Below are 19,214 nucleotides of genomic sequence, written 5' to 3'. Positions count from 1 at the left end.
GCGCTGAGCTCTGCTCTCTGGGGACAGCGACAGGACCCGAGGGAACGGCATGGAGCTGGGACAGGGGAGGGTCAGGCTGGGGGTTAGGGAAAGGTTCTGCACCCAGAGGTGGTCGAGCACTGGGACAGGCACCCCAGGGACGTGGGCAGGGCACCGAGCCTGCTGGAGTTCAAGAAATGTTTGGACACTGCTCTCAGACACAGGGTTTGGTTTTGGGTTGGTTTTAAGGCAGGTGACAAATGACCAGGCAGCAGCTTCTCAAGTGAGATGTGCAGGAGGGAGGCTGCTTCTGCTTCAGGGACACAGGCAGATGCATCTCTGCCAGCCTGGTGGCAATTCTGGGCTAGTGTAATGGAAGAGTACCACATGTCTGGGTAGCTTTACTAACCAAAAATGGGTACTGAGGGCTTGTAAAATGTCTAAGAGATTTATTGGCTTTGGGGAATTGTTCACTTGGATCTTTTTTCATGGATCCAGCCTTGGCTACCACTCAGTTTGATGTAATAAATGCCTTGTAATACATTTTCCTTCTTGTTTCATAACAAATCCCTTCGGTTTTGTCCTGCCGGGCTGCTCCTCTTTGTAGTAACACCAGTCAATAAGTTCTAGGTGTAAATCTCTCCCTCATGCAGATAGTTTGCTCCCAGCTAGTACTGATCTTCTGTATCACCCTTAATGTCATGATGACTACTAGCTTTACTGCCTTTCAAAATCATTTCACCTATCTAGGTAATTTTATTATGGTTGTATAACGTTCCATTTACTTGGGATTTCAAAGTTGCTTGCAGTCATATGCAACGATGAAAACTGCTTGAAGATGTTCCCAGACCATCACCTCTCCCCTGATGATTACATTTTTCTTACAAGAAATATAGGAAGAGATACTGGTGTTTTCTGCACCCTCCATGCTCTTCATAACTGACTCTTATGCAGTTGTTGTTATGACTTCTGTAAGTTACATTTTGTGCTCAAGTACAAAATCTCCCAGTCATAACAGAACGCTCATGTTCTGCTCTGCCTTACTCTGTATCATTCATTTATATCTCAGACTTTTAAGTCCTTTGGACAAAATATGTTAAAGGTAATGTGCTAAATGTGTAGGTTTATAAAAATATAGAAAATAAGTGGTTAATGAGATTAGTGGTAATAGACTTTAAAGCACTAGCTTGGATGAGCTAAGACGTAATATTTCATTTAAGTGGTTTATTTTACTTTAAAAGTTAAATCCAGGATAGAATGGACTTACTATTCTCTCTACATTAGAAGAAAGAGAGAATATATCCACGTCATTTTGCAGTTCCATGGCGTTTTCCAATATCGAATTTGTGTTTAAAAAACTGAAAAATACATTCATCTTGTCCCTCTATATAAAGAGGGAATGGGAGAGCAGAAAGGATGAAAGCCCCATCTCTTAATTGTTATGTCCTAGGAATATAGATCTATAAGAGAGTTCAAACATTGAACATGGACGTACATGAGAAGTGTTGGGAGTACATCAGGCAAATATACTTTTTAGGCTCAGGAAAAACAAAAGCTTTCTTTAGGAACACAGCCACATACCGCTGTCCAGGACCTTCTTGGTAATTTTAGGATATTTTTGAAATTTTACATAGTAATAGCTTTCATATTCCATCAAAATTGTCTCAAGATCAATGTTGTCACAAACTTCAAAGCCACGTAAGCCTAATGTTGTCTCTTGTTCCAAAGCATTTGCAGCATCAACATATCTGGTAATTCCAAAAAAAGGAAAGAACAAAAACTTGAGTTATCACCATACTGTGATTTTTGAGAGAAAAAGCTAGCAATGGCACTAGTAAGTATATAGTAGTTTTAAGTTGTCCACATCTCTTTTTATTATAAATCCATAAACTGTATTTAAAAATCCTTTCAGCAAAGGATTATCTAACATATTTGGAAAAGATATAGTAAGCTTTTGTTCCAAGAACTGAAACAAATTAGCACAGCAAGCTGTCAAGTTATTTAATAGCAGTTTAGCTCTTTCTCATATGGAAGCAAAGGGCCTTGCTGTCCATTCACCCAACAGAGGACAAAAGTACATGTTACAGGAGCTCATACACACAGAAACACAAATGTAGGGCACTATTATTTAAATTACTTACCCTTCCTCCATTAAGTAATGCAAAATTAGAATGAGGAGATTTTTTCGACGAGCTTCTGTTCGCAGCTCATCCTGCGAATTAAGACAGAACTCTAGATCAAATGTAATATTCTCTTTATTGCTGTAAACAGCATCTAAATGTAGCCTGTGGAAACAAACGAATTAAGACAACAGCATGTAAGAACTGTAAAACAACTCACTGTTAATAAACGGAAGTAAAGTGGTTTTGAATGCAATTTTTCTTACACATTATCAGGGCTAGTGGATGGGTAGAAACCTTTTCCTAGAGAAAAGAAAATTATCTTGAGGTTGAAAAATAACTTCCTGGTCTTGCTATGACTACGGATCTCCAACAGGTTCAGGCGGTTGTGAATTTCAGGGTAGGGCTCTTGCAGACCTCGTGCACAGCATCTCCAAGAGCTGTGCAAGCAAACCACATGCTCCACTGTGGCTGCATCCCTCCCGTGCAATTAGAAACCCATTTTCTGAGCGCTCAAAGTGATTGAGAACAGGCCAGGGATCTGCACAACTACACTACATTATGCAGACCTGCTGCACACTGTTGACACCTCCCATCTTGTGGGCCTTGATCCACAAACACAAAGGAAATGCACTTGAAGAATTAATAGTTTTGGATGATATCAAACTTGCCCAATTTTAACACGGGAATGACCCGTGTCAGGTCCTGACACAAAGAAATTTCAGGCCACTAGATTTCCTCACACAGCCTGGAGAGACCAAAGGCGTTCACAAATGGTTCAGAGATAACAACAAGGCAGAGTAAGACATCTCTGCCATTTTTCAGTGAAGCTACACCTGTGGGAGTATACAGTGTAATATTAAGTATAGCAAAAGGGGCACTGGAAACTAACCTAGCAAGACGCTGGAAAAAAGCTTTACCCTGATGAAAATTACCATATGTGCTGGATGTCTCCAGATGTAAACTCTGGAATCTTAGGGTCATAACAGAAGTCGCTACAAGGAAAGCTCTAGAAATCAGCGTATCGACTTTGCTCATTGTGATCTGAAGCAGGGATCACAAGAAAAGCAGGTAAGGCCAAACCCACATTTAGGTAAATAAATTACTTCTGCTCTCTTTGAGGACGCTGGCTTTCAGCATTATTCTTGAGGACCCAGCATAAGCGCAACGAACTGGCACTGACTTAGTGGACGGGGAAAGAGCAGCAGTTTTTATGTTGCTTTCACAGCACGTACATGCTGCTGACCGTGTTGTGCACGTTGCCTGTACAGACACCCACCACCAGCTTCTACCGCACCCAAACAGTGGCTGCCTGCATCCCAGAGAAGCCCAGCCCTAGCGTTAGGGCTCTGCAGGCCACCAGCCCACAAAGCTTCACCCTCTTCACGCTGGAAGGCAAAGCCCCAGCTTTGGTAGCAATGACTTCTGCTGCACTCTGCCACACTGATCGAGGCTTTATGCTTTTAAATCCCAAAAGATGCATAAAAGGAATATTTGCAGAACAAGGCAATTATGCTATCCTTCCCAGTCTCTTGGAATGAAGCACCACCGGAGAAAATTGCAGATACTGGAGAAACCTTTATTCCTCCAAGCCAGGGTGCTTTCGGGTGGTGCAATGCACTGCAAAACCAACCTACCTCTTCAGTGTGCCCTTCCTTGCTCAGATTTAGACCTATCTGCTCCCTCTGCACTGCCCATAGCTGCAGGTATCATACAGCATTCTGCTGCCCATTTGCACGTTTAAGATAGCACATTCCGCTATTGTTTTATTTTGAAACTAATGCCTACCAGTGTGTTTGCCAACCTGTAAAAAGTACCGGGCAGAGGAGGCAAAAGGTCTGCCAGTATAGAAGGTATTTTCTGGGGTGTTTGCTTCAGACGTGGGGCCATCTAGTGACACAACAAGGAAAGGGCTGGGGTTTGCTTTTAACAATGTTTCCTGCCATTTCCAAATACATTGGAAATGTATTTTTATTTCAGGTATTATTAATTGGATTGGTAAAATCTTCATTCTGGTTTTGTAGCCAAATGAATCAAACTGGCTGGGAAACGGGGAAGAAACCATACACCACTTCTCACTTTTTCTTGTCTTGATAAAGTTACACATCCACTCTGCTCCCCTGTCCGTAATGAAACTACAATACCATTTGCCTTTCACTGGTGGTACAAAGACGATTTTGGCAAACCATTTCAGGCAGGAAGAGTGCTCTGCAAAAGCCCAGTGGATCAACAACTTCTGAATAAAGTTGATCCATTCCAGAGAGGTGCTGCAAGCAGAAATGAACCAATTCTGGGAATATAGAGAAGAAGAAACTCTGGCACCCTGCAGTGAAAGGATCTTTCTTTTTTTCTGAACCGCTGGTATTTGGGAAACAGATTATGAACTGTGGGCTTTTTACTCCTTCTGGATGATCTGAATCTTCTGAACCAGGGTTTGAGGGGCAAGAAGGAAGGTGGAGTCATCACTTACTGAGAATCCCATCTGCTCATTCCTCTAAATGCAACTGCTCCTGCTGTTTATGCGAAGAAAAATTAGCTGTTGCATTTGCGCACATATCAAACGGTGAGATCGCAGCAGCCTTTGAGTATTTACAACATGGTATGAAAACACAGTGGTTGCCACAGATGACAAACACATCAAGTGTTCTACGTTTGAGTATTTACAGTAATGCTGAGAGAGGAATTACATCTGTCTGGTGAACTGACGGGCGCACAATCAATGCTTGAAAACAGTCTGTATTCTTGTCTGTCTTCTGCTGTTAGTTCCATCAGGTTACTTCTGCTGTCTCTAGAGGTATTTTAAATCCTAGTTTAGACAGTGAAGGACAGCAGCTCAAATAACTCTTCTAGGCAGAGACTTGCCTTGAGATGTATAGGAGAGCATCCTGTCCACGTACTCACAACCCACTCCAATCTCACCATAATAATGTTCTTGGGTTGGCCAAGCAGAAGCCAAAGCAAACCTTTATACCTAATAAGAGTCCCATCTAAAAATCAGAAGATAGTTTAGACTGGGAGGTTAATTCTATGTTTATCTTTTGTTAATAAGAATGCAAATAGCAATGACTGATTTTAGGAAGTTAGCCATCTGTCCAAACAAAGTTAACTAAGCATTACATCAGTTGATTAACTGACAGAGACTTGCATTAGGTTGGATCGAAAAACAGAACACAAATATCAAAATCTCTGGTCCCAGTCCTGTGAACAAAGAGAAACGAAGGGCCTTTCCACGCACACCTCTTACCAAACCAGAAATCTTACCAGTTGGTTGCAAACAGACCACTGCTTCCTTCACCAATCCCATCAAGCCACCTCTCCCAGCCATTTGCTACCACGTCGCCTTTCCAACAGGCACACAAACCTCCGCACGTGCCAGCGTCACCAGCAACTGCACACATGACCAGCTCTCTGCCCATGCCCATCCCCCTTCTGAAACCCAGTTTAGCCCCTAGAGACTGGCCCTCACTCCAAATATATCCACAAAACCTGCCTGACAGTGCAGACAGACAATAACACTGCCAGGACTTCAGCTGCGTGTAGAGAGGCAATGGTAAATCTTATACTGCGTGAAAAAAATCAGAGTACTTACGAGTACAAAGTTACTTAAAATTCAGTTTAGCTTTATAGTGATTTAGCCTTCCTGTTTAATTAGTATTTGGAACTGCACGTTGTTTATAGCCACTGGTATTTCAATAGATGTTTAAGTGTTTAAAGTTTAATAAGCTCCTATTCTTAAAAGAACAAAAAATGTATGTAATTAAATTTTCAATTACTACAGGGGATTTTTGGGTCCATGCAATTAATAAAAGCTTAAGGCACTTAAGCATGATCTTGTTTTAAAAACTAAATAGTTGAGCACTTAACTAATTATCTCCAACACTTATAGTGTATTTTATTTATTTCTAGCTTAACAAAAGAGTGGTACGTACTCCTTTCTTTGCAGCCATTTAAAATTAAACTCTATTAGAGTCATGCATCTTTAACTGCAATTGTTTGTTTAGTTATTTAGTTACATACCTTTTACTAAAATGCATTTACATTGTAAATCAACCTAGTCTCTGGTGCAATCCCATCAAATTAATGGAGCTACTAAAAGATTCATTTAACCCCACAATGTTTCATCAGTATCTGACCCCGTATTTCTGCATGAATATGTATGATTGTGTGAAGAATAAAGTTGGAGAGTAACTCACGGTTGAGAAGCTCGGAAGTTACAACCCTACTTCTGTAACATTTCGCCCTTGGACATCCAGCTGGGGCCACAACTCACTAAGATGACTTCAGAGGGGTCTGTGATCAGGGATTCATTAAAGAGGCAAGCAGTTAGCTCTGTAATTGCATCAGGGAAGATCTTATCGTGATACGCACACGGTGTCCCTCCGCTCCTGGGCCTTTGTGATCCCTGGCAAGTGCAAGCTGACCCCCTGAGCCAGGAGGACGAGCATAGCTGAGGCATCACGGACTCCACCACTCCCTACCCTCAGTTTTCCCTCTCCCCTAGCCCTTTGCATGTTATATCTGAAGCCTTGCCAGCCTTTTTAGAAGGCTGGTGTTCAATTATCGTTTGGCGTCCTGACAATATTTTTTGAAACGCGAGCAGAGAAGGGAAATGGTGAGTTTTAAACAATGTGTAAGTTGGCTGCCATTGAATAGAATTTCCCAGCACAAAGAAAAGATGCTTCTTTAGGCTGTTCTCTCTTCCAAATTATACAAGGCTGCTGCAAACAATTGAGTTGGCAAAGTTTCCCAACAGGGATTAGAAATAGCTTTCATAATTAAAAACATACAGCAAGCTCAAAACAGAAGTTATAGCTGTCCTAGTAATAACAGTAAGATGCATTTGAGAGGTATTACAATTAAAATCTAAAGATGTTAAAATTTGAGTCTGGTGCACTGAAAATCTTCCGATTCCTCCCCTTTTGCAGTATTTACATGCTGTCGTTCAAGAATTCATGCTCCAGTGTTAAGGACTTTCCACAAATGCCACTCACGGAGCACTATTACCTCCCTCCTCTACGAAAACCACTGCTGAAGTCAGGTTTTACATTGCCAAGACCTCACTAATTTGAAGGAAAATGTATTTATGAAAAATACATTAAAACGAATGGCATTTGGTATGGTGAGTTATTAAACAATACAAATTTAGAATGCTGAGTTTACAAATTAATTAATAAGCATTAACTCTCCTACTTATTTGTAGGAATTTGCTAAGTTACACTACAGTTTGCAATAATATTGCTTTTTGAGAGTGATTTACAGGACTAACATAGAAAATACGCGGCAATGAAAACCAGTGAGATGCCTCACAAAACAAATTTCTGGGATTTTACAACTACACTGAGTTGCTGTGAGTAGCCACAGAATCGTTCAGCATAAACAAACCATCATTACAAAACTTCTCTGGTGAAACCTCAGGCCAGTGTGAAACGAATAGTCCATCCTTCTTCCATTTGGGGCCTCAGATCAGCATTCCTGCTTGTTTCCCGGCAAACCAGTATCCCTCTCCCTTCCCAGCTGTGCATGTTGCTCCTTTTCTCTCCCAACTCCAGAGCCAAGCATTTACCAGTACAGACACAGAGACGTGAGAGAAGCAAGAAGCACAACTCTGGCGAAGCCGAAGTGCTGCTTCCCCGTGTCTGCACCTCTGGCACGCTCCTTCCCACCACCACCCTCCCACTTTGAGGGGCAGCATCTCAGGTACAGCTCGTTTCTAGTTGGAAGATGAAGCTCGAGGTACAGGCTGCATGTCCCTGCAAGGGACTTGCCTGTTCCTCTGCCTCTCTTTGACCCCAGCTGCTCAGTTTGGCCAGACCAGAAAATCCTGCTGCTAAAGGGTATGTCAGCCTGACCCGAGAGAAAAGCAACAGACTGAGGCGAGGGAAAGGCTGCTTTGTATCAATGCAACAAATGAATTTGGCTCAAGTGAATAAAATATTTAACTAAGCAAATGTTCATACCCTTTACTCATTACCATTAAATAGCTGGGATTGGACTGAAATTATTCTACTGGACTCTGTTCATAATAGTTTATTTCTTGAAACAGTTTTCCCAAAAATGGTAGGAAACAATAATCTCCATTCTACAACACATATTAACAGGAAAAAATGCCCCATAGGTAGGTACAGGACTGGGGAACCAGAAATTCGAGACATTTAGTGATACAAATTAAAGATGTAGCTGCCTAATTTTTAGACACAGAACTGCAACACTGGAATTCAGAAACCAGAAATTATGTACCTAGGCTCTATCCAGAGAAAAATAAGTCAGGAACTTTAAAACAAGAATATGAAAATCCACTCCTCTTGGCACCCCCAGGTTGTTCCTCAGTTACTGATGGGCTTAAAGAACGCAGGCTCCAAATTTCTGCCCCTGTACAGAATACGAACACCTCTATCCACTCTGCATACAAACTATGAAATCCAACCTTCCCGATCCATTCCGCCTTTTGCCAGAACAGAGAAATCAACGGAGAAATCAGCTTGTAAATCAAACCAACACAAACTCAGTGGTCCAGCCGAAGGGGAAGAATTCTTGAATTCCAGGTCCCGTTCATACAGACGTTTCTGCATTTAGTAGTAAAAATCAGCCCTGGCAGCAAGGCTCACCAAATCCCTGCTGGTGAGGTTGCAAACCATCTCCCTTTTCCCCTGCCTGCCCAGCCTAAGTCTTGCCATCCTTCTGCGTGTTAACACCATTGCAGTACCCATCTCAGGGCACCTTCCTTGGTGGTTGGCATCCAGGCTCAGAAAGAGAGTGACATGGAGACTCCCATTCCGAGGTATATATATATACCATCTGCTAACCAAAGAGGTTGACATAATCTGCACCTCAGTCCCCAAACTCCTCCCAGCAACCACCTTTTGTCAGATTCACGCACAGTGCCAGCAGGAAATGGTGCACACACACAGGCTGCCAATATAAGAAAGTTGTGGACCTGTTAGAACGAGCCCAGTGGAGGGCTACAAAGATGATCAGAGGGCTTGAACACCTCTCGTAGGAAGAAAGGTAGAGAGAGCTGGGGATGTTCAGCCTGGAGAAGAGAAGGCTCTGGGGAGACCTCGTAGTAGCCTTTCAATACTTAAAGAGGGCTTATAAAAAAGGGTGGAAAGGGACTCTACTTGGGTATATAATGATAGGACAAGGGGGAATGGTCTTGAAAAGAGAGGTGGTTTAGACTAGACTTTAGGAGGAAATTCTTCACTGTGAGTGTGGTGTGGTGAGGCACTGGCATAGGTGACCCAGAGAGGTTGTGGGTGCCCCATCCCTGGAGGTGTTCAAGGCCTGGTTGAATGAGGCCCTGAGCAACCTGATCTAGTGGTAGGTGTCCCTGCTTATGGTTGGGGGGGGGGGTGTGGGGGGGGTGGAATTAGATGATCTTTGAGGTCCCTTCCAACCCAACCCATTCTATGATCCGGATTTTTGGGGAAAAGTTTTTGGCACTCCCGCAGTGTAGACCTGCTGCTTATCAGTTGAATCTGGCCAGCAGGTGGAGACAAAAGAACAGGTTAAGAAATGCAACAAAATGCTGCTGCTGTTGGGCTTCCTGGAGCCTCGACCCACCCGCAGGTGAGGACACAGCAGGGCAGCCAAGTTTTTTGCAAAAAGGGAGGGAGGGAGGGAGGAAGGCAGGGCAGCACTTCCTTTTTTACAAAAAAGGTGGGAGGAAGAGGAAGAAAGGCATGTGGGCTTGTTCCCTTCACAGTACCAGCTCCTGCCACGGACAGGGGAAAAAAGAGCCTGCGGTGCTCTGAGGAAGGGCCAACACCAGGGACGCTCCCCTGCCAACGGAGAGGAAACGAACAGGATAGACATGGGAAGACCCCCACCCCTACGGAGACCCGGGCCCACCGCTGTTGCTGAGACCCCCACTGCACTAGGCGCGGTTCCTGCAGCTCTGCGCCCCCCCCAGGCCTTATTAGAAACCCCCAGGCCCTATAAGGCTCCCCTCAGGTCCCATAAAGGCCCCATAAAGCCCACCCCCCAGGCCCCTCCAAGCCCTGTAGAGACCCCCCGAGACCCCTCCTCAGGCCCCCTTCATCCCCCCCTCAGACCCCATCAGGACTCCCTCAGATCCCATAAAGGCCCCATAAGGACCCCCGAATAAGGACCCCTTCATTCCCCCTAGACCCCATAAGGGCCCCCTCAGGCCCCCTCCAGACCCCATAAGGGTCCGCTCCCCCACCCCTACGGCCACCATGATGGCGGCGATCCCTCCCTCACCCCCAAGCGCCTGCGCGCCGCTCCCCCGCGCATGCGCAGAACCGCCCCTCACGTTCCCATAGCAACGGGGCCGCGCGGCCCGCCGGTCCCCGGCCCTCACCGCCTCCCTCGCCTGGCGGGCGGCTCGCAGCGCCCCGCACGGCAGCTCCATCGCGGCGGGCGGAGGGGCGAGGACGGGCCGCGGGGAGCGCCGCAGCCAGCTGCCGGCAGTCAGCGGCCGCCACCGGGCGCCACAAGCCGCCGAGGCCCGCCGCCACCGGCACTCCCTCCCGCAGCCAATCGGCGCGCCGGGTGCTGAAAGATTGCTCGGAGAGCTAGCTAATGGGATATGAAGAAGGAGGCGGTAGGTTAAAGGATAGCCAATCACCGTGGGGAGGGAAGGCGGGGCTGGCAGCGGGGCAGGCCAATCGCCGCCGGGCTTACCTGAGCGGTGTGGGCGAGTCTTTTTGGCAGGCGGGGCCCGCCGGCACAAGGCGAGCTGAGGGAAAGTAAGGCAAAATAAAGCAAAACGAAGCAAAATAAAGCACAAGGCAAAAATAAAACAAGCTATGACAACGTAAAGCAAACCACTACAAAATAAAGCCAGGTAGCCCCGCGCGGCGTTAAGCACGTGCCGCCCACCTAGGCGGGTCCTGTCATGGTGCCGGGCATTAACATGGAGGCCGCCGGTCCGGTGCTGAGGGAGCGCTGGGCTCTGAGCGGGGCCCTCCTCGGAGCGGTTATACAGAAAGTGGTGTTAAACGCTGCTGCCCCCAGGGCTTGGATGTCAATGATGGATGGCAGAGCTCAGGGTGGGGAAAAGCCATCTTCCAGGAGCACCCTGCACAGCAGCGCTTCCCCTGGGGATGGCTGCAGGTGTGCCACCTCTCCCCAAAACTTGCTGTCCCTTGGAGGCCAACAGCTCAACAGGCTGCTGTCAGACAGCGAAATTCGTAATTTCTTCACATGCCATCCTACACTTGCTCTGCAACTCGTTCTCGACATACAAACACTGTTTTCCTCACTGTAATCATGATTCCCTCACAGGCCTCATCCTTTTGTTGCAACCCTGTTCGTACTCAGGAATGTTTACCATTTTTTACACCTTTCAGATTTGGTGTATGCCAACGCAAGCTTTCTGCTCCCTCAAGCTTGTTTCACCACTTATCTTGAAGTCCACATACCTCCTGTTAAAACTTTCCTTTCAATATGTCCTACTCTCAGGGACGTCTAGGCAAAAGCATGACTTCATCACATGTTAACTGCCCAGCCAACAGAGCTACTCACATGTTGCACTTTAATCCTGTTAAGCACACAATTTAATACATATATTTTTAATTATTTTTTCCCATAAAACGTGGTCTTTTCAAAGTGGATCAGATTAATATTGCAGTATCCAACTTCGGTCCTCTCTTACTAGACTTTCTGTTTAATTTTGTGGTGTTAACACTGCAGTAGAATAGGTAATGGGTTCATTTTACATTATTGGGTACTTTTCTTTTATGGCTCTGAAAGAGAAGTTCCTGTAATTGAAGTTAGTATTCAAGCCATCCCAATTAGGTTTCCAAGATCATATCATTACCGTTGAGACAATAGCCTGGGTTCTTGGCTTTGCTTGACTGGAGAGAGTTTTCTACATCTCTTTTAAAAAGGTAGAGGCATCTTAATGTGCTGTTTGCTGCTGTTTTGATGGAAAAAGAGAGTCTCCGATCCTTAGAACACAGACTTGAGGATAATTTTCACCATGTGTTTGTGAAAGAATCTTCCAAACTGTCTTAGAGACAAATGCGCACCCACAGTCAGGGAGGCTTTTCTCAGGACTGTGAAACACCCATGAAAGCTCAAGTCTGTCCTTGGCAGTTAAATCTTCAGGAACAGACTGTTACGGCCAACTAGCACTGACTGTCAGGATCAGGGTGTTCACAAGCATTTCAACAGCCTACAAAAGACATTACTAGGGCTCTCATCTAGGCCTCAAATTCAATAGACATTTCATAAAAATAACAATGGTCTGGTAAACAACTTAATAGTCAACATTTAAATATTTCACTTGTATGCTAATAACTAAAATATAGCTGTATCTCCTTAGTATACTAGGGTAGGCAAGTAAAATTAATTAACATACATTTCATCATCAAAAATTGTTAGAATATAAAAAAATAGAAAAAAGTAAATTAGATTTCTAATTTACATTTTAGTCTGGTAAGTATTAACATACTTACTGAGGTTGCTATCTCTTTAGTTATATATATAACTTCACTGTATGTCTTGACATAACAGATACAATGTTATGTCCTATCTAAGCTCTGTTTTTGGCAATTAGCAGGGCAATAGAAAGTACAGATACAAAGTACCCACATGGAGGTTTCTTTCTAATAACAAGTATCCTACTCAGAACATCTTGTCTCCAGTCAAAGCCCAAATTTTTACAGGCAATAGAGCAAACACGTGGGCCTGTAAAGCTCTATATGCCCCTCTAGAGCTAACAGAAGAAGGAAAGATGTTCAGCATCACTTGATTACAATTTCTCATCTACTTTCCTTGGTGTTAATTTAAAAAGTAAATGGCTATGGGATAGGAAAGACAATTAATTAAGAAGCCTAAGGCTGCCATCATGAAGTTTTTTTCTTTAAATACAGCACACGCAAAACCTCTTTTCAAACTTTCTCTCTCCCCATCCTATCACTGCTTGTAATTCATAATCAGTTGCCTATTAGCAGCTGCTTAAGCAGCACAGGAGTTTGTTGAGATATAATTGCTGATGAGTGTAATTTATGCAATGTTGGGAGCAGATGTAGGATGGTGGGTTTTTTTGTTTTTGTTGTTCTTCTTACTGTCTGCAATGTGTTTGTGGGAAACAGGGAGAAATAAGTCAGATGTTCAGATGTCAGTATTTCAGTAGGTATTGTAGCTGTGGGAGTCAGTGCTTGTATGTGTAGTCCTGGAATATGGCTGCATAGTCCTAGAAAGATTACTAGAGAAGGTTGAAGCCCAGCTGTATGCTTTTGTTCTAACAAGCCTAACTACTTAGAGTGCAGATGCTTAGCTTCTCTAGGTCCCCACAGAATCACAGAATCATCTAGGTTGGAAGAGACCTCCAAGATCACCCAGTCCAACCTCTGACCTAACACTAACAAGTCCTCCAGTAAACCATATCACTAAGCTGTACGTCTAAACGTCTCTTAAAGACCTCCAGGGATGGTGACTCAACCACTTCCCTGGGCAGCCCATTCCAATGCCTAACAACCCTTTCGGTAAAGAAGTTCTTCCTAATATCCAACCTAAACCTCCCCTGACACAGCTTTAGCCCATTCCCCCTCGTCCTGTCACCAGGCATATGGGAGAATAGACCAACCCCCACCTCTCTACAGCCTCCTTTAAGGTACCTGTAGAGTGTGATAAGGTCACCCCTGAGCCTCCTCTTCTCCAGGCTGAACAATCCCAGCTCCCTCAGCTGCTCCTCGTAAGCCTTGTTCTCCAGACCCCTCACCAGCTTCGTTGCCCTTCTCTGGACTCGCTCGAGCACCTCCATGTCCTTCTTGTGGCGAGGAGCCCAAAACTGAACACAGTACTCGAGGTGCGGCCAAGTACAGAGGGACAATCACTTCCCTAGCCCTGCTGGCCACACTGTTTCTTATGCAAGCCAGGATGCTGTTGGCCTTCATGGCCACCTGAGCACACTGCTGGCTCACATTCAGCTGGCTATCAACCAGTACTCCCAGGTCCTTCTCTGCCAGGCAGCTTTCCAACCACTCCTTTCCCAGCCTGTAGCTCTGCTTGGGGTTGTTGCGCCCCAGGTGCAGGACCTGGCACTTGGCCTTGTTGAACTTCATACAGCTGGCCTCAGCCCATCGGTCCACCCTATCCAGATCCTCCTGCAGAGCCTTCCTACCCTCGAGCAGATCGACACACGCACCTAACTTGGTGTCGTCTGCAAACTTACTGAGGGTGCACTCGATCCCCTCATCCAGATCACTGATAAAGATATTAAAGGGAACTAGCCCTAGTACTGACCCCAGGGCCAGTACTAGGGCCAGTTCTCTTTAATATCTGTATTTTTAATATCTTACCCTAATTAGAGCTTATTAGAAAAACAAACCAACTACCTCTGTGATACCCTATTGGCTACAAAGTGGCTGCAAAGTGGCTGCCTCAGAAAAGGGCAGTTTGGCTGCTCTTTTGATGGCTAGTGCCACACCTAGTTCTGAAGCTTCTTTTGCAAATCATACAAATGCAGAAAGAATGGAGGGGGAGAGTGTGGGAAATGCTTTAGGAGTTGTGGTAGGGGGTTCTAGGAGACGAAAGAAGAGGCATTGGAAGAAGAGGTATAATAAGCACTATGAGAGGCACTGGAAGCTGGAAGAATGTCTGGTATTTGAGGTAGGTTACTTTAGTAGAAAGAAAACCGTTGGAAAGGCTGAAACTTTGGTAAGCTGCTAAGGTGGCTGACTGTCTGAGGTGATTGGGTAAGTGTGAAAGTCTTAAAAAATTTGTAGCGAAGAGTTAGAGCAAAAGGAGAGATGGATTCTAGTTCTTGGAAAACTCAGAAGAGGGAGATCTGAGAGAAACGTTGGTTTGGAGACAGGATAATGGAGGGGAAGAAGACAGGCTTGTGTCCTTATTTTTGTTGAGTATGGACCTAGTAAAAAGCTTAAGCAGTATGGATTAATTGTTTTTTCAAGGGTATGACCCCCATAAAAACTAGCAGAAAGATTGTAAAGGAAAACTGGGGTGGAAAAAAAAAAAGAGCTCTTTAATTGAAAAATTATGGATAGGCTGTCAAGTAAGGTTATCTTGTGAATGCATGGCATTAAAACACAAACTATAATCTTTCTGCTGTTATCTCAGTGAATATGGGGAGTGAGATAAATAGGGAGGTTTAAAGATTTGGTTATGATTTGAGAGGTGAGTGTAAGTGAGAAAGGAAATATCTAGCTCTGGTGTGAGTTTGAACACTGCTGTCTCCATGTGCATTTGAAGGTATTCAAAGGTGAGGGTATTCTGAAAAAAGAGAGAAAGCTTTGGTCTGGCCTGTGCTGCTGTGTGCTTTAATGATCTAAGAGCTCCTAACCTGCGGATTGTCTCTTTAGTCTGGCATTGGAATGCAGGGAAAAAGAAATGTCTGATAGACTTGCTTAGTTCACCGAGCTGAACTTGTGCAATGGCGTGGCAGAGAGCACATGTTATTAGACTAATAGCTGCAAATTCCTCCTTTTGATTAAAAAAAAAAAAGGGCTTTGAAAATACTGAAGTCTTTATATTTAAATCTTCAAGGAAATGACTATTGCAAGACCAAGTACAGGATCAGTTTGTGTAGTCAAGGGCTAGCTGTCTGTGGTTTAAAGCTTATGGTTTAAAGCTTTAGCACTTTAAAACTAAGGGGTTTGCCTTGGACTAGCTGATAATAAATAAAAGGGAAAGCCTGCCTCAAATGGCTATTGCAAAATTACCCTTAGTAATGTTAATTACTGAATTCCAACGTGACTGGATCCTGTAGGGATATTGAGTGACTGTAGCTAGCATGTATGGTGGGCATCAATACCTGCTATAAAAGCTGAGAAGCTTATTGACATCTGTGCTGAGTGGAGATATGTATTGGAGTCCTGCGAGTCCTTTCCTTTCTCTGCTGCCCCAGGGTGCCAGAATCATCTCTGCTATCAGTTTCCAAAACTGTCTGCCAGAATACCTCCTAGCGAAGCTGGACTTGGCCCGTTAAGAGGCTCCTGGCTTGTTGTACTCAATTTGTTCCAAGGTATTTTGTGGCTTAGTCACCACTCTGAGCCTGTCAGTCTCACAAAAAATGCTGCCTTTTGGTTCATACAGGAAAGCGTATTTTGTATTTCAGACTTTTTTTTCCCAATGTTTCTCCAACTTCTTGTTTCAGTCGGCTTGGCTGCTTGCCTGCTTTTTGGCTCAGTTTTTGCTTCTTATTGGAATAAATCAGTTGTTTGGTTTAATGGCTTGGTTGCCAGTGAAACCGAATATTGTGACTAGGTAATTATTGTGACTAGATAATGATCTCTGGCTGCTTTTGAAAATAGTATTCTCAGCTGCACCTCAATGTTTATTTTTCTGTAAATGTCTCAGTGTTTCTCTTACAGCAGGAAACCCATTATTCACTTTTGAAGTTTACCGCCAGTGACATTTTTGCTTCATTTTTTATTAATAAAATGTGTCACATTATCACTGTAACACAAATGGTGTGTTTTGGGTTAGATAGACAAAGCTAGGGAAGCTGTAAAATTACTGCTGGAGTCCGATCTTCTCATTTAATACACCAGAACCACGAGTCTACATGGGCTTTTGGTGAATAATTCTACTTAAGTTGCGTGTGAGGTCTAGTGGGATGCGTGTATATTTAGGATGGTGATGACTGAAATGCGGGGCCGAGAGGGTACCTAAAAGACATATTCGCGTGCTTAAACTTGATTTTGGAAGAAAAAGCGCCCGGGGGTGCGGGACGGCGCCCTTAATTTGGGGCAAAAAGCAGCGCCCGGGGGTGCGGGATGGCGCCGGGCGCCCTCACAGCGACGCCCCCCGGAGCCCCTCGCCCTGAGGCGGGGCAGGCCCTCAGCCTCTCGGCGTCCCGCGGGCCGCCCTCTCCCTGCCTCCCCGCGGCCGGGGGCCGGCCTGAGGCCTTTAATTTTTATTTTATTTGCCTTTTTTTTTTTTTTTTTTTTCCCCTCCCCCGCCGGAGCCGCCCTCCCCCGTCACGTGGCGGGGGCGCGCACCGGGTGCACGATGGTGGTGGCGGCGGCGGCGGCGGGGCCGGGCGACGGCGGCGGCGGCGGGAGAAGGCGCGGGTAGAAAATGGCGGATTTCGAGGAGCTGCGGGTGAGGAGGGAGAGGCGCGGCGGGGACGACATGTCGCCCGGCCGTGTGTGTGTGTGGGGGGGTGAGGGGGCTTTACCCCGGCCTTTCCCCCCCCCCGGGAGGAGAGGCCCCGGAGCGGGGCTGCCTTCGCCCTCACCGGGAGGAAGCGGGGCTCTTTTATTCCTTTATTTTTTTTTTTCCTTCTTTCTTCCTCCCCCTCCCGACATCTTTCTTAGAAGCCGGGGCGGCTGCCCGTGGCCCGAACCGGGCTGGAAGGCGGCACGGGGCTCGTCTCCGCCGGGAAGCGCGAATTGCTGTATTTCCTCGCAGACATGTTGTTTTTAACCTTTTACGTTACAGCTCTTGTGCGACAGACTCCGGCGGGGGGTGTCCTTTGGGGGTTTAGGTGTGTCCACAAAGAGCTGGCTGCGGCGCTTACAGCATTTCTTCCTTCCTTCTTCCCTCACGTTTTTTTTGGCACCTTTAGTGAGAAGGGAAGCCTTGCCCTCGCCCCGCATCCCCACCTGCAGAAGCGCTGCCGACTGAATACCTCACGGGTGCCGAAGCCCTCCCTGCCCCCAGCCGAACCCTGCTGTGGGAAGAATAAAAGCCAGCGAGATGTGGGCTGCTGAGTTAGGATTCTGTGTAGAGGAAGGTCTGATGTATAATAGTCTGATCAACGGTGGGAAGTGTGCTGCAATCACCAGAGAATTTCCTACGACAGGGCTTCTTCAGCACTGACGCTGCCCTGGTGTAGGTAGGGAGCTCAGTTACAGACACCTCAGGGAGAGAGCTGCGTTTCCCTGCTGGAGAAAGCAGTGCTCTATCTCAATCTTGGGTTTAAGAAGCATTGCCTTATTTTTTTTTCATCAGTTGTTAAAAGGTTATTTTTAATTTGTGCTTGCATGTTTTCTTGCTTAGTGTTCTGACTCACTTGCAGCCTGCTTTTTAAGAGCTCTCAGGGTGTAGCTCTGGAGGTGGCTAAACCCCCGCTGTTAACTCTAGGAGGGATTGCTCTCCTTTTTGTAGCTCTTCTTGAGGTTTGAGCCAGGGCCATGATTTGCTTTTTCCAAAGCACTGTGCTCCTTTATCTAGATACGCGTAAGTACTGATAGATAGTTTGGGAGTTGGGCACCTGCATGCCTTTGAGATTGTGTGCATCTGAGGTGCTTGCCAAAAGTAACACAGGAAATACGGAGGGGAAAAGGGAGCAGGATTTCAGGCCAACTTCAGGACTCTCCTTTCTTCACTGGAAATAAAGTATCAGCACTTAAAAAAAAAAAAAGTGCTAGTCTGAACAGATGCCTCCTGGTGTTTCCATTCATCTTGTAACCTGGAGTGCCTTGGAAATGAGTGCACTAGCCTGGAGCTTCTCTAAATGTCTGGTCAATGTGCAGATGACCGTCCATTTTGGGAAAGTTCTAATATTTTTTTTGGAAGAGAATATGGTAGATTGCCCCATGTCTTAAAGGCCTTTACTGAGCTTAAGTCCACTCCCCCTTATTTTATTTTTTTTATTTTTTGGAAAGAGGATATGTTTGGCTGTGTTTTCTTGAACACCATGCACTTGGTTTGTAGGTTTGTTTCACTTCAGACAACCACTTCTTCCTGCTTTTGGTCAAAGAGGAGATATTACCAGACATTACTTGATCTTTGGGAGTGATCTTAAACTTCTGCTTCATAGAATAACATATGGGATGTTTTTATGGCAGTGTTGTTTGCTGTCACGTTCATTGCAGTTTCCTGTAGTATGTGATCTCTGCCTGCCTTATAAAAGGCCACTGGGGCAATTTGAAGAGTTAAATTTATTTTATTAAGTTGTTCAGGACTTAATAAAGGCAGGAGGTCAGAGTTCTCTCTTAAATCTTTTTTTTTTTTTTTTTTAAGGAAATATATGGGGCAGTTTTTCTCTATTGTCAAGGTGAAGGATTATCTTAAGATTTGTTAGTACTATTCCTGCCATCCTCTGGATCTTTAAAATAAAAATTCTGGGGGCTGTGGTCCAAAGGGACATGGCTGTAGTGGAAGAAAACAGATTCAGAGGAACCTGTGGTTACATCAAGCCTTCTGAAAATCTTTAGGTTTGTTTAAGGATTCAGGAAT

At 45.1% G+C, this 19,214-nt stretch overlaps 2 protein-coding genes across 17 annotated transcripts in view; one reads left to right on the top strand and one right to left on the bottom strand.

Annotated features, from left to right (window-relative positions):
* KATNAL2 (katanin catalytic subunit A1 like 2) overlaps positions 1-12,538 on the bottom strand; it is a 35,332-nt gene extending 22,794 nt beyond the window's left edge. For 3 of the 9 annotated variants that reach the window (XM_083818861.1, XM_083818854.1, XM_083818853.1), the window contains exons 1-3: positions 10,420-10,551; positions 2,121-2,191; positions 1,561-1,727 (exon numbers count right to left, since the gene is read on the bottom strand). In XM_083818861.1, coding sequence (XP_083674987.1) covers positions 1,561-1,727; positions 2,121-2,191; positions 10,420-10,470 — 289 coding nt within the window. In that variant the 5' untranslated portion in view covers positions 10,471-10,551. Of the gene's footprint in view, positions 1-1,560; positions 1,728-2,120; positions 2,265-2,319; positions 3,708-5,360; positions 6,266-6,292; positions 10,043-10,419; positions 10,552-10,742; positions 10,798-12,520 lie in introns of those variants that run through there. The other 6 variants (XM_083818859.1, XM_083818856.1, XM_083818857.1 and 3 more) reach the window with 6 other exon arrangements.
* Positions 10,522-19,214, top strand: part of PIAS2 (protein inhibitor of activated STAT 2) — a 36,376-nt gene continuing 27,683 nt past the window's right edge. For 2 of the 8 annotated variants that reach the window (XR_014577086.1, XR_014577087.1), the window contains exon 1: positions 14,389-14,678. Coding sequence is in view for 5 of the 8 variants with exons in the window: in XM_083818848.1 (XP_083674974.1) it covers positions 14,481-14,678 (198 nt within the window). In the remaining 3 variants the exon portion in view is untranslated. Of the gene's footprint in view, positions 10,663-14,387; positions 14,679-16,883; positions 17,133-17,598; positions 17,869-19,214 lie in introns of those variants that run through there. The other 6 variants (XM_083818850.1, XM_083818848.1, XM_083818847.1 and 3 more) reach the window with 6 other exon arrangements.

Source organism: Anser anser (assembly GCF_964211835.1).
Source record: "Anser anser genome assembly, chromosome: Z".
In the NCBI taxonomy this organism is placed as follows: domain Eukaryota; kingdom Metazoa; phylum Chordata; class Aves; order Anseriformes; family Anatidae; genus Anser; species Anser anser.
Note: the sequence above shows the minus strand (reverse complement) of the source record. Positions and strands in the feature narration are given on the sequence as shown.